We start from the raw sequence: 14,706 nt of genomic DNA, 5'->3' as shown, positions 1-14,706 counted from the left end.
CGAGGCAAATAGACAAGAAGTGCTCATAATACAAGTTATAGGCAGTGCTCAGATTATCCTAAGATACAATAGAGAGGAAGTGAAAGGATAGGTATAAGAATTTTTTATTTATTTATTTATTTATTTTTTTTTTTTTTTTAAGATGAGGTTAAGTGCTCACGAAAGAGATGGGTTTTCAGCTGTCTTTTGAATATTGGCAGGGATTCCGCATTCCGGATGAAGGCAGGAAGATCATTCCACCAGCAAGGATAAGTGAATGAGAATGTTCTGGAAAGTGATTTCGTGCCTCTCTGTGATGGTACCACAAGCCTTCGCTCCTTTAATGAGCGCAGGTTTCTGGTGGGAGTATAGACTCGTAAGAGTGAGTGGAAGTAGGAGGGTGCTGAGCCTGTGGTGGATCTGTAAGCAAGCGTCAACGCCTTGAATTTGATGCGAGCAGCAAGTGGTAGCCAGTGAAGAGAGATGAAGAGAGGCGTGACGTGGGCTCTTTTGGGCTCGTTGAAGACAAGACGTGCTGCTGCGTTCTGAATCATTTGTAGAGGCTTGATTGTGCATGATGGCAGTCCAGCCAGAAGTGCATTGCAGTAATCAAGCCTAGAAATGACCAGAGCCTGGACCAGAAGTTAAGGGTCCAGGAAGGTTCTGTTAGGAAGGGCCTGATTTTCCTGAAGTTGTAAAGTGCAAATCGGCATGACCGAGCTGTCTTTGCAATGTGGTCTTTGAAGGTCAGTTGGTCATCAAGGATTACTCCAAGATTTCTGGCCGAATTTGATGTGGTAATTGAGGATGTGCCTAGCTGGATGCTGAAATCGTGATTTAGAGTCGGATTGGCAGGGAAGACGAGAAGCTCAGTCTTATATTTTACCTTTATTTTTTATTTTTACACCTCTGTTTCCACTGTCATATGAACAGCTCGTTTGACTTCCTGGTTCTATGAAGCCACTTCCTCTGAAATACGCAATGTGCTCAGATTGGTTAGCAGGTTGGTAGCTGGCCCAGTGTATCATAATTCTCTGAAGCGTCTGGAAACGCCACGCCCCTTACCATTCGTAGGTAGTGCTTCAGTGGAAATGTAAATAAAAGTGCCTATATTGCTGTATCAAATTGAGCTGAATCAGACCCAGATGAAGAGCTGCAATCTCGGCTTTTGAAGGACGTTTATTAATGGTATTTCATTTAGTATTTGTGTCAAAGTGTTTAGATATGCTGTCACTGCAGTTTGTTAGCTTTCAGTTTTATCCTGATGAAAGCTTTACTGTAGCCGAATACATGACTGAGTAGTAGCATTTGTAAGGAACCTCCCATCGGCCCAAAAACGGAATCCGACGACCTGGGCGAAGGTTAACAGGTATGCCTTTTCAGCGCCTCTGAATGTTCACTTATTTTCACTTGTTTAATCTGACTCCAATTTCAAATGATTATTACTCTTAGGTTGTGTTTCCAATTAGAAATGAATCATTAGTTATGCATTAATTTAGATATTTGATGATTCTGGGTATCCCATATTTCAATTATTCTTTCATCAGGGACCCGATGCCGCACAGAGATACTCGCCCCGGGATTTTGCGGTAAAATCACGGACATAAACTCGCCAGTCTGATCTTCGTCAGAGGGTGTAATAAGTTGGCTAAAACCTTTAGTCGGTTGCCTACTGCTCACTCGAACAAAAGTGTATTTTAATTTAGCCACTTCCATACAACTTGCTTAATCAGCGGTAAAACAGAAATAAAAAGGTCTTCAGATGAAGTGCCTACTGCTCCTTCATTCATGCGCCTTCAGGTTGTTCTACCCTGGACACAGATTTACGGCAGCATTAGCCTCCCATAATTTACTGGTAATAATGATATCAGGAGAATCCAGAGTAAATCAAATATAACATTTTATTTGTCAGAAAAAAGTGTATCGTGCCAATTACACAAATAACCAATTAAAGCCAATTCAGAAATGATAAATGCATAACATCGATTACTCAAAGTAATGCATATACACACAGTGATGTGTGAATGGCTTCAGACATTCACCCATCCCTGTATGGGGGCCTCTGGCTACAGAAGATCCCCCCTGACTGCTTTGCACTTTACGTTTTATACCAGGAACAGAACAAAAGGATTGTAAATTTTTATTACATCAACACCTGTTTTAGGGGAGAGGAGTGGGATTTCACAAAAAGCACCACCCAAAAAGAGGACAGAATTTTCCTTAGTTTTCAATCTTCTTCATAATACAAGTGACTGCTGTGAAACTGAGACCATTTTACCAATCGCACTGAGACATTTAAAATGATACCAAACATGAAAGGGAAAAACAATATATATACAAGTTACATTATATGTCTTGAAGAATATTCAGTGACTTGAGTCAGGGGGAAGGGAAGGTGTGTTTGTGTGTTTGTGTGTGTGTGTGTGTGTGTGTGTGTGTGTGGCGGGGGAGGCATTGTCCTTTTGGGGTTAGGGCAAGACGTTGTCCTTTACTGCTTCTTTGAAATCTTCTCTCCAAATGAGTTTTATTGCTTTATTGCAGGATGCTTGATCTCTATTTTTGTTTAGCAGGAAAATCAAGTCTTACACATTTTTGTAATTTTTTGTACTGTTAAATGTGGTTAAAGTTACCATCATTTCTTACTGTATTCACAGAGACCAGAGACATCATTATTTTAATTTTTAAACACTTGCAGTTTGTATAATTCATAAACACAACTTCATTCTTTATAAATCTCTCCAACAGTGTGTAATGTTAGCTTTAGCCACGGAGCACTATCAAACTCATTCAGAATCAAATGTAAACATCCAAATAAATACCATACTTACACGATTAGACATGCTGCATGATGAACACTTTGTAAAGATCCATTTTGAGGGTTATATTAGCTGTGCGAACTTTATTTATCCAATGTATTATAGAGTTTCAAGCTTGGGGGCTCGATTGAATAATAAAAAAATCTATGGGGTATTTTGAGCTGAAACTTCACAGACACATTCAGGGGACACCTTAGACTTATATTACATCTTGTGAAAAAGGGTTCTAGGACACCTTTAAAAGATATCACAATTTATGACGGTTCATCCGATATTAACAAAATTGAAATCTTCGGATTTGGAATGACCCAAGGAATCCATAGACACCATAATCTTGACAAATTGTTCATAGGTTATTGGCCAAAATATCCAATTTTCAGATCTCATGACCTGTAGGCAGCGCATAATAAAATAAATAATCCATGACATTTAAACTGTATTCTCCCAAGTTACATATTGATTTCTAAGTTTTAGTTCTATTACTTTACCTTCATGGCACTGAAAACCTGTATGACTTTAGTTTTCACAAAACTGAGATGTCTTTATGTTTTATGTAAGTCATACAGGTTCAGAACAACATCAGACTAAATAATTGATCATTTTTGTGTGAACTAAGTTTGTGTCACAGAACAGATTGTGTGTGCTTCTTTTTTTTTTTTTTTTTTGTCTGACCTTTAGAAAATTAGTCATGAATCATGTATGTGTTTTATAGTGTGGATCATTGTGAAGAGTTCAGAAGTACAGCAGAACTACACAAATGTAGGTCTCCACACACAATCATTTAGTGATTTAATGTTGATTTGTCTCATTTAGTGAAATGTTTCTCTCTTCTTGTGTTCAGATGCCTGTGATCTCACACTGGATCCAAACACAGCAAACACTAGTCTCATTCTGTCTGATAAGAACAGGAAGGTGACACGTGTGTTTCAGGATCAGCCGTATCCTGATCATCCAGAGAGATTTGTTGTTCCTCAGGTTCTGTGTGGAGAGAGTCTGACTGGACGCTGTTACTGGGAGGCTGAATGGAGTGGACGTGCTCGTATAGCAGTGACATATAAAGGAATCAGCAGGAAAATATGGAATCACTCTTGGTTTGGATCTAATGACAAATCCTGGAGTCTAAACTGCACTGATAACGGATTTTCTTTTCATCACAAATATTACAGCACTGATATACCCTTCCTCCTTTCATCCTCTAAGAGAGTAGGAGTGTATATGGATGTGTCGGCTGGAACTCTGTCCTTCTACAGCGTCTCTGACACACACACACTCACACACTTACTCACACTCAACACCACATTCACTGAACCCCTCTATGCTGGATTTATGGTTTCTTATAACTGCTCCATGTCTCTGTGTGACATTAAACAACCTCCTGTGAGAAACAACAGTGATACACACACAACCGGGTGAGTGAAATATACTGTGTCTTAGTGAAGGATTTTTCCAGACTGTGATTAATAGTTCAATCCTCTGTTCTTCATTCATCACTAAACACTAGGGATGCATGATTTTGGATTTTTAGCCATGTTTACATGTACACTTTTTTTGTCATTCCGATTAAAATCATAACGATTGAAAGATTCAGTGGAGTGTATACATGAGACGTTATCTAATCCGATATGGTGTTTACATGTACCGTCAATCTGAATGACTCTGTGACAGGCGCACATTAGCTTATGTCCTGTTTGCCGCCTTTTATTCCTGTCAACATGGAGTTCAGTTATTTCATATGCGCGCTAGTTTAATGTAAAGTGTTGCTCTTAATCAAGCAACAGCGTGAAATTTGAAGCATATTACTGCTGGATGGTATGAGGAAAAGACGGGAACAGGAAGCTGACCTGTTTGGTGGCTGTGCATCTCTCGAGCATCTCAATACTACCCCTCCCTCCTCAGTAAAGCAGAAGTTTGTGGATGAAGGTTCGTAGTAATGATTCACTGAGTTCCTTCAGTGTTTTTAATAAATGTGTTCTTTCAGTTTTACTCTAGTTTGATTTTGCCGCAGACATTTTGCATTATGACGAGCCCTGACCGCTTGACGTGATGACGTAGACACAAAGTAATCAGTTTAACGCGTTTACATGGCAGACTTTTTATTTTGTTCAGTTTATAGAAAGGGTTATCCCACCTCTCTCAAACCGATTACAATTTCATTCAGTTTGGGCATTTTTATTCTGATTGAGGTGTTTATATGGAGCATTTTCATTAGGATTGGAACAACCGATTACAATGCTCCATATAAATGCACCTATTGCTGATACCTGATATGATGATATTTGTCAGCATTTTTTGACCAAAAACAGATGCCGATACCAATAATAAAAAATATTTTTTCCTTTATTTGGAAACAACATCAAGTCTCTCCTCAGAGTTCTAAGGTCTCTGACTGATTTACCAGTATTTCTCAAAAGCTCCTGATCACATGATCTCTAAACTGTAATTCTGTTCCCTTCATCTAATTCTGATCTACAATGGTGGTCAACTGCTCCGCCGTGGGAGTTCTTAAGCCTGTCTGATCTGCAATGGTGGTCAACTGCTCCGCCGTGGGAGTTCTTAAGCCTGTCTGATCTGCAATGGTGGTCATCTGCTCTGTCATAGTGGTCTTCAAGCCAATCTGAACTGATTTGGTGGTCGTCTGCTCAACCGTGAGGGTCTTAAAGTCTGTTGCCCTGGTCGGCTGTCCAGCCTTCTTCACCCTGGCCGCTCATCAGATCTTCTTGAGCCTCTTCTAGACCTTCTTCTCCACGTCTTGTCTCCCATCCCTGCATAACGTCCTAGGGCAGTTGACGTCCCCAATCCTCCTATGCTCTGTCAGGGGAACCTGCCATCAGACATCAAGGGAATGGAAGATCCACCGCTGGTGCCAGTAAGCACAGCTGGTATCCCTAAACCCACTAATTTTAACTCTTCTGATCCTGAGATAATTCCTCTGTCCTCTACGCCCCCTATAATGGGGGTCGCTCTATGGTGTATCTGGACTGTGTATACCACCGCAGAATCTCCAGAGACGGCGGCTGATGCTGCCGAACCTTTGGAGGTAACAGCGGCTACTGCAATTTTCCTAGAGGTGGTGGCTTATACTACAGAACCTCACAAAGCAGTAGCACTCGCTTCAGCTCCTTGTGCGGTGGTAGCATCCAGTGACGCACTCCCAGTCGATGAACTCTCATCCTGTCTCAGTCCAGCCACAGAGGCTGTATTGGAACTTTCTAACTCTCCAGTTATGGCCATGGAGGCCATCTATAAACTCTTGTCTTGTATCCACCCCACCAAAGAGATAATTCACAAACTCACTGTGTTCCCTGCTCTAAGAACTGTTTTCAATATTTATGATTCCCCTATCCAGCCGTGGGAGTTCTTAAGCCCGTCTGATCTGCAATGGTGGTCATCTGCTCTGCTGTGGGGGTTCTAAAGCCCATCTGATCTACAATGGTGGTCATCTGCTCTGCCGTGGGAGTTCTTAAGCCTGTCTGATCTGCAATGGTGGTCATCTGCTCTGTCATAGTGGTCTTCAAGCCAATCTGAACTGATTTGGTGGTCGTCTGCTCAACCGTGGGGGTCTTAAAGTCTGTTGCCCTGGTCGGCTGTCCAGCCTTCTTCACCCTAGCCGTTGCCCTGTTTCAGTTTCCAGGCCGTCTTCCTTTCCATGGACCCGGCCCTCCATTCTGCCCCCTGTTCCACCTCCGCTACACCTCGCTCCAAGATTTAGGAATGTCTGGAAGCCACTCTTTGGGGACACGGACCTGTTTCCCATCAGGAACACTTTATAAGCTGCACTTCCTTGTCTTTCGTTTGTATCCTGTGTTTTTCCTCGTTGTTGGCTCTGTGTTTTCCCTGTTGTTGGCTTATTTCCTAGTAGATGTCTTTCCGTTTTCTGCCTGGCCTATATGTGTTTTGATCCTGGACTCACTCCTTGTTTTTGCTTGTTTGCTGCCTGCCCTGACCATTGCCTGTATTTTTGACTACTCCTTGCCCTGCCTCTCCTGATCCTGTTTGCTGGTGTTTGACCTGCTGCCTTTGACTTCACTCTTTTTTAATAAAGCTTGCTTTTGGATCTGCCACCCTTTCGACTCGATCGCCATTGTTACACGATGGTACATTTTCCACAACGACAGTTGTTAGAAGGTGTGTGAACTGTGACAGATTTACTCTTTAGGTTTTTTTCATAGTAGACTGTTAGTATGTTCTTGATTTTGAATTGTTTATAACACTTTACAGTAAGGTCCCATTAGTTAACATTTGTTAATGCATTAATACTGAGCAATACATTTGTGGCAGTATTAATCTTTAACTTTAGTTAATAAAAATTGAACTGTTCATTGTTAGTTCAGATCATTAAATAATATTGACAGGTGATTTTAATAATGATTTGCTAAACATTGAAATGAACAATAACTGAGATCAATAAACACTTTAGTGTTTTTCATTGTTCATGCTAACTAACGTAGTCGAAGTCACCGGTCAACCGGCAAGTTTTATTTATTAGTTTATTCAACACTGAATTTTGTACATTGTTCAAAACCATCTCACTCTTTCATTCCTCCTTCTTCTGGTTCTTCACAGGTTCTCTGACCCCAAACCTTCTGGGCTCAATATTCACCCACTGCTGAACTGTCAGTCTTGTGTCCATATAGCTGATTCTGACCAGTGGGTTCAGATTGAGCCGTCGGCCTGTACAGATGAAGGAGGGTCAAAGTTCAGGGTCAGCACTGACCCAGGCCGTTACGAGTGTGTCAAGACCAGAATGCGATGGGTTTGTGACTGTGACGTCACCCTTCAGTACTGTACTGTAGATGGACACTTCCTCAACAAAGAGCTGGAGAGGCTGCAGTGCAACCGGATCGGTCCAGTGATTGACGTGACGGTGATCTCAGGGAAACTGGAGGAAGTTCATCTGCCCCATTACGCCTGTTTAGGAGAGTCTGACCCCTCTCTCAAAGATGCTGTAAAAGTCCTCAGCGTAAAAGACGAGGGAATAACCACAGAACCTGTGCAGTTGACCCGATTCCATGCTAAGATTGTCCAACCATCCTTCTCTCTTAAAACATTAATATTAAGTTGGATAATGCGAGTGGATGAACACTGCGACCTTCTTCTCTACATGTTTTCTAAAGTTCCTCTCATTCTACATGTCTACTTTTTTCCATTTGATGAGTGTGCAAAAGAAAAAGTTGAGAAGAATGAAAAATCAAGTTGCCCAATCAAGCATCCCAGACCTGACAGGCCATTTCGGATGAAAACGCCCCACAATCTTAACGTTCCTGGTGCCTCTATCCATCCCAAAGAAGGGATCACACTCAGAAGAGAAACTGACCCAAACTACTTCAAGGTCAAGACACGTCTGGAGAATGATCTTCAAATGACTCTTATTAGAGAAGAGGATCAGAAGACTGCCTGGACTGCAACAATTGAGAAAGATGAACTTGATCAGATTCATCCTAAGAGAGACGAGTCACATCTGAATAGTGAAGCAGGTAAAACACATTTTGTTGATAACCATTGGCCAGATCTCATTCAAGGATTTAAAACTGTTGGGATCATTACAGATAAACTGTGTCAAAAATCAGACATGACAGTTCAACCAGTCAGGACAGAATGAGAAATATCTGTGACATTATACATAAGCACAGTGACGCTATAAAATATGAATTAATCTCAATTCTTCAGAGAGAGGAGCTTTACCTTTTAGAACATCTGTACTATTCTACACCATTAGCTCAAGTTGATTATATGTACAATTGCTCTAAAACAGCAATGACTATCAAGATATTAATTACTTTTAACTTTGCAATGAAATTCAACTCAATTCACATTTATTTGTATAGCGCTTTTCACAATACATATAATTTCATCTGAAGTCCTTGCAGGAGTTGGTGCCATCTGAGGTCTTCTTAAGAGGCTGGATCCAAACTGAAGCTGATGTCCTCTCTAGTCACTGCAGGATGGGCATCCAAAGATAAAACAGAAAAGCAAATGGAGAATTATTAGCGTAGCTGCTGTTCATAACATTAAGTCATGTGCAATCTGATATGAGATGCATTATGTGAATGCTTGGCTAAAGAGATGCGTCTTTAATCTAGATTTAAACTGGGTGAGCGAGTCTGAGCCCCTAACATTATCAGGAAGGCTATTCCAGAGTATAGGAGCCAAATGTGAAAATGCTCTCCCTCCTTTAGTAGACTTAGATATCCTAGGTACAACCAGAAGTCCAGAGTTTTGTGACCTTAGAGAGCGTGAAGGATTGTAGGGCGATAGAAGATCGGTTAAGTACACAGGAGCTAAACCATTTAGAGCCTTATAGGTCATTAGCAATACTTTATAATCGATACGGAACTTAATGGGTAACCAGTGTAAAGATGATAAAATTGGTGTTATATGATCATATTTTCTTGACCTGGTAAGAACTCTAGCAGCTGCATTTTGTACTAATTGTAGCTTGTTTATTGATGAAGCAGGACAACCAGCTAATAATGCATTACAGTAATCTAGTCGAGACGTCATGAAAGCATGAACTAACTTTTCTGCATCAGAAATAGATAACATATTCCATATCTTAGCAATGTTTCTGAGGTGGAAGAAGGCTGTTTTTGTAACATATGAAATATGATTTTCAAAGGACAAGTTGCTGTCTAATATAACACCCAGGTCTTTAACTGTCGAGGATGGAGTAACAGTACATCCCTCTAAATGCAGATTGTAGTCTGAGACTCTGAGAGATTCTGTGTACAGGTTTTTGGCCCAATAAATAATACTTCAGTCTTATCTGAATTTAATAGAAGAAAATTACTAGTCATCCAATGTTTTACTTCTTTAACATACTCTGTCAGTTTGGATAATTTAGAGATTTCATCTGGTCGTGATGAGATATATAACTGAGTATCATCGGCATAGCAGTGGAAACTAATTCCATGTTTTCTTATAATATTGCCGAGTGGCAGCATGTAGATTGAAAATAGCAGAGGGCCTAACACTGATCCTTGCAGCACTCCATAGTTTACTGTCGTTATCTTAGATTTTTCCCCGTTTATATAAACAAAATTGTGACGGTCTGGAAGGTACAGCCTAAACCAGCGTAATTTTGTAGTTGATCTAGGAGTATGTGCTATGATGAGATCTGAATCCTGACTGAAATTTTTCATAGATAGCGTTTTTTTGCAAGAAGGAGCACAATTGGGCCGACACCACTTTTTCTAGTATTTTAGACATAAATGGAAGATTTGAGATGAGTCTGTAATTTGCTAATACGTTTGGATCTAGTTGTGGTTTCTTAATGAGAGGCTTAATAACTGCTAGCTTGAACGGTCGGGGGACGTGACCTAGAGATAAAGACGAGTTGATAATATTGAGAAAAGGCTCTTCTGCTACAGGTAACAATTCTTTCAGTAGTTTAGTGGGTATTGGATCTAATAAACATGTTGTTGGTTTAGACGCAGTGATAAGTTTATTTACCTCTTCCTGTCCTACAGTTTTAAAGCACTGCAACTGTTCTTGAGGGGTGATAATTGAGGCTGAATCATAAAACTCTGTTAAAGGTTGTACATTTACATTTCTGATACTTTCGATTTTCTCAGTAAAGAAATTCATAAAGTCATCATTACGAGGTGTCTTTCCACACGATTCTGAAGACCTCTAAACAAGTTTGTCTCCATTTGCATTCTAGATTACGAGTTTCTCTTTTGATAGCGTGAGTAATACTGTTGTACCATGGTACAGTAATTTTCTCTCTAACCTTTTTTAATCTCATCGGTGCAACAGTATCTAATGTACTAGTGAAAATGGTGCACATGTTGCTAGTCATTTTCTCAAGATTTTTCGTGTGTTTAGGTACGATGAGCAGCTGAGACAGATCAGGCAGATTATTAGTGAATTTATTTATGTTGAGTCAGTTCTGGTGAGGAATCCCATGAGAAACATCTGAGGCCCAGAACTCTGATTTGTGATTTATTTATTTACTAATTTCATTTTTTTTCTCCACCTGTTTGCACCTGTGACTTGAGTGTGGCAATAAATTAAGTGAAGCTTCTATAAGTGGCTCCTGAATATTTTTGGAAGAACCTAGTGATGGCGAGATGAAGACTCATGAAGCATTGAAGCTTTTCAGCCAAGTGGTTCACAAAAGGGTTCATTTCTGGAGGCTTCATTTGCTCACAATTCCACCTGGTTGTCAAAGAGTGTAAAAGAGGGGGGGTCGTCTTATAGAGTCCCACGACTTTAATATAAATAAGATATTATCACTAACATGCAGACAGAAATGGTAAAAACATTTATAGGAATGATAAAACGGCTTTTCAACACAGTCTACGTTTGAATTCGACCAATTCGACTCTTGTTTTGGAGTTTCAGAATGATAATAGCATCATTTCAGATGCGATGAGTCCGAAGATTATTCCAGTTATGAATTAATTATTCTGTCTTTTTTTTAAGCACGTTTTATTCCTAATAAATTTACTATAAGTTTCTTCTCTAAATATTTTTCCATCACGTTTTATGTGCATTTTATTTCGTTGAATAAAGAGTATCCACCCCAACGAGTGTACGAGTTACATTTATTCACATCTTGTGCAGTATCTTAAAATGTGCAGACGTAGTCGTTTTTTCAGAAAACCAATATGACTCATTTAAAATTCTGTACTACTCACATTACTGCATGCATAAGTTTTTAGAAAGCAAATACTGGTCAAATATAATAGATCATCGCTAAGACATGGCATGGACCATTTTATGGTCCATTTATTAAGATTCTTAATTATTTTCAGTATATTTAACATAGATAGACTATAGAAAGTTATTGACAACATTATTTCTATTATACTTCATTTTTCTGAACATGTACACGAGTTCTCTCTCGCACACAGAGGTGCGTGCGAGCCTTTGAAAGTATTTAGCTGCAGAAAGACGCGTTCGGCGTGTGCGCTGCGCACTATCTAGTGGACTTCTGTTTTCAAGCACTCAATTCACTCTATTGTACGGACGCCTTAAGTATAGCCTACATTGGAGTAGACCGTATCGGGCCCCTAATCCGCCCGATATGTCATGCATGACAGGATATGGCATATGGCATGTCCAGACGCTACGCCACTGGTTTAGAGTGAAAAATACTGAAGATTGTTTTCTTTTTGTCCTGCAGAAGTGAATCAGCGAAGGATGATTGCGTCTGTTAAAGAGCTGGTCATGAATTCACTGAGGGAACTAGGAAAAGATGAACTGAAGCACTTTCAGTGGCACTTGAAGAATCATGACCGTATTTCAGCTTCTGAAATGGAGAATGCAGATATCTTGGACACAGTGGACACGATGGTGGCGTGTTTTGAACCAGAAGAAGCTGTGAAGATCGCAGTGAACATCCAGAGGAAGATGAACCAGAACCTTCTGGCAGAACAATTAGAAAACAAGGAACATGGAAGGTAATGTTTTAAAATTACGTTGAATGTTTTCTTTCATTGTTAGGAGAGACTGTTTAGTGCTGTGATGGATTCAGTGTGAAGAATGAAGTCATTGTTAAACTCAAACTTTCCTCTTTGCTCAGCTGATGTGTTTGTGTAATCTGATGTCACTTTCATTCTGTTTCATCTTTCTCTCACAGCTCAGACTGAGGGCGATGTGAAGCCTTCTTCCACTTTTAAAGCTGATTCAAAACAGATTGAGGGTAAATAATGATCACTGTCTGTACAGTGAAATACACATTTACCCCATAATCATATTCAAGTCATGAACTTAATCTCATGTTGGTCAAAGAACTTAGGCAGTATGGAGGCAAATTTCTGCCCTGCATGCATTGGCCACCTGCAGCTCACAGTTTAATGTGTTCTGGCCATTCATTTACATGACAACAGCGATTGGTGACCTGAGAATGCAAAATTTGAAACAAGTTTCAAAGTGCAAGTTTTTGAAATGAGGTTTGAAAATGATACCGATATCTCCGTGTAAACTTCGAAAATGTGAATCTGTAAAAACGGTGATGGCATACACACGTGTATTACATTTTTGATATTTAGATAACGTTTTTATCTGCACAGAGGAGAAAAAAGAGAAACTTTCCTATTTTTAGTTCATCATTGTCGTGTAAACAGCCTTAGTTCATTTATCATACAGCAGCTCTGGAGAAAACAGTGATGTCATGAATGCTTTCAAATGAAAGATTGTGTCAAAGAGGTTCCTGACTGACGACGAAGACTGAACAGAGCAGCCATCAAGTGTTAGACGGTATTCTAGGTTATTTTGTGCAGAGGTTTTTGGTCCAATAATTAGAATCTCTGTTTTTTCTGAATTTAGTAGGAAATTACTGGTCATCCAATTTTTATATCAGCTATACATTCCTTTAATGTTGTGAATTGGCAAGTTTAGTCTGAACATGAAGCTGGTGAATTGTTGGTGAATTGCTGATGTATATTTTTTGTACATAAAGAAATGTAATGTTTTGTAAAATTTTATTAAAAAGGATAGTTGTGGCAAATAGAGTCCAGCTCTTTTTTCATGTGATTATATTCCTCTCAAACACACAATGTTTGATGAACTGCAATGAGGAACCTTCAATATTTTCTAGGTCTTTTTTTTTGTTAACTTTATTTTGTTGTCTCAGAATTTAACATTTGGATATTTTCAGATATTTCACTGCATGGAAATATTTTGAATGGTTTGAATCGCATGTATTCTGAATGCTGTAAAGTAAGACTGTCATGAAATAACGCACAGAAAAACTAATATTTTCCTCAGTGATATCATACAGTGCTTAACCCCTAATGTTGGGTAAGTTGTGCCACTTCTATGTCATTAGCACTATTTCAGTGTCCTTATGATCCTTTCCTTTATTTCTCCTGATAGAAGACAGCTGAAATCTGATTTGTTGTATAATAATGCTGAAGCACAGATATTTAGCAGTGAAGAATATGTTCTCTGAGCTTCATGTCTCTACAACAGTCTCAGTCTTCCTCCAACATCAGGCTGCCTGAACGAAGCCTCGACAACATCTGTCAGATTCAACATTATTCAGCTGGAGTGAATAAATCATTTCAACAAAGAGCAGAAAATAAGAGTCCAGTGATGCTCTTCCCATGAAAGCAGCTGAGCGTTCTGGATGCTTTAGAAGCAGAAGGTGAGATTCGTCACATTTCTTCTAATGTTGCTCGATCAAGTCATGGTTTAGTCTGGAGTTGCAGCACAGTTTGAGTCTCCAGGAGCTTTTGCACACGTTTGACCTCCAGCTGCACCTGAAAACATCCACAGCACTGCAATGAACTGCATTTCACTGTTTCAGAGGAGAAGCAGATCATGATGTGCTGACAGATGAGGCTTATATTGAAATATCTCATATTCTGTTAGTCTAAATATGATGCTGTAACAACTCTAGAGAAATGAGTCCAGTAGAAACACAGAGGAACATGAACTCTAGAGAGAGTGTAAGTCAGACGGGCTTCAGATGTAAGGATCAGAGCGCTGCGTCTCCAGACGGCTCTTTTAAAATCAATATTTTACACTGACAGCACATTCAGAACACACTGAGAGCTCGAGACTGTCACAGTGAAAATAGTGTGTGTGCTTATTTTGATCATTACACTGATCTGAAGACAGAGCAAAAAGACTTTCTGAATGTAAATAAATGCAGTGATCTTGTTCATTTGTGTAACTATTGTGACTGATGGTATGTCATTACTGAACACAGTTTTTATATTTAAATAATAAAAAAAACTAAAATATATATATATTTTTATTTTTTTGTAGCACTTTGGGATTTTGTTTAAATATGAAGTGCATTATGATGTATTATTATTAATAACATATGAGGAAATCTGGAGTCAACACAAGGAAGTTGTATTGCAGTGCGCCTCTTTCATTTTTTGTAGAAACAAAGGAACAGATCATCAGCGCTGGTTCAGCTCCTGCTGTTGATGTATGGTAAGTCAAGTTCGCGCTT

At 39.4% G+C, this 14,706-nt stretch overlaps 1 protein-coding gene across 2 annotated transcripts in view; it reads left to right on the top strand.

Moving 5' to 3' along the window:
* LOC125271592 (NACHT, LRR and PYD domains-containing protein 12-like) overlaps positions 1–14,706 on the top strand; it is a 296,158-nt gene that overhangs the window by 151,528 nt on the left and 129,924 nt on the right. The window contains exon 20 of one of the 2 annotated variants that reach the window (XM_048195699.1): positions 3,508–3,554. In XM_048195699.1, the coding sequence (XP_048051656.1) occupies positions 3,508–3,554 (47 nt within the window). Of the gene's footprint in view, positions 1–3,507; positions 3,555–12,384; positions 14,688–14,706 lie in introns of those variants that run through there. The other variant, XM_048195687.1, reaches the window with a different exon arrangement.

This window comes from Megalobrama amblycephala, linkage group LG7, assembly GCF_018812025.1.
Source record: "Megalobrama amblycephala isolate DHTTF-2021 linkage group LG7, ASM1881202v1, whole genome shotgun sequence".
Lineage (NCBI taxonomy): Eukaryota > Metazoa > Chordata > Actinopteri > Cypriniformes > Xenocyprididae > Megalobrama > Megalobrama amblycephala.
This window is presented reverse-complemented; position numbering and strand designations above follow the sequence as displayed.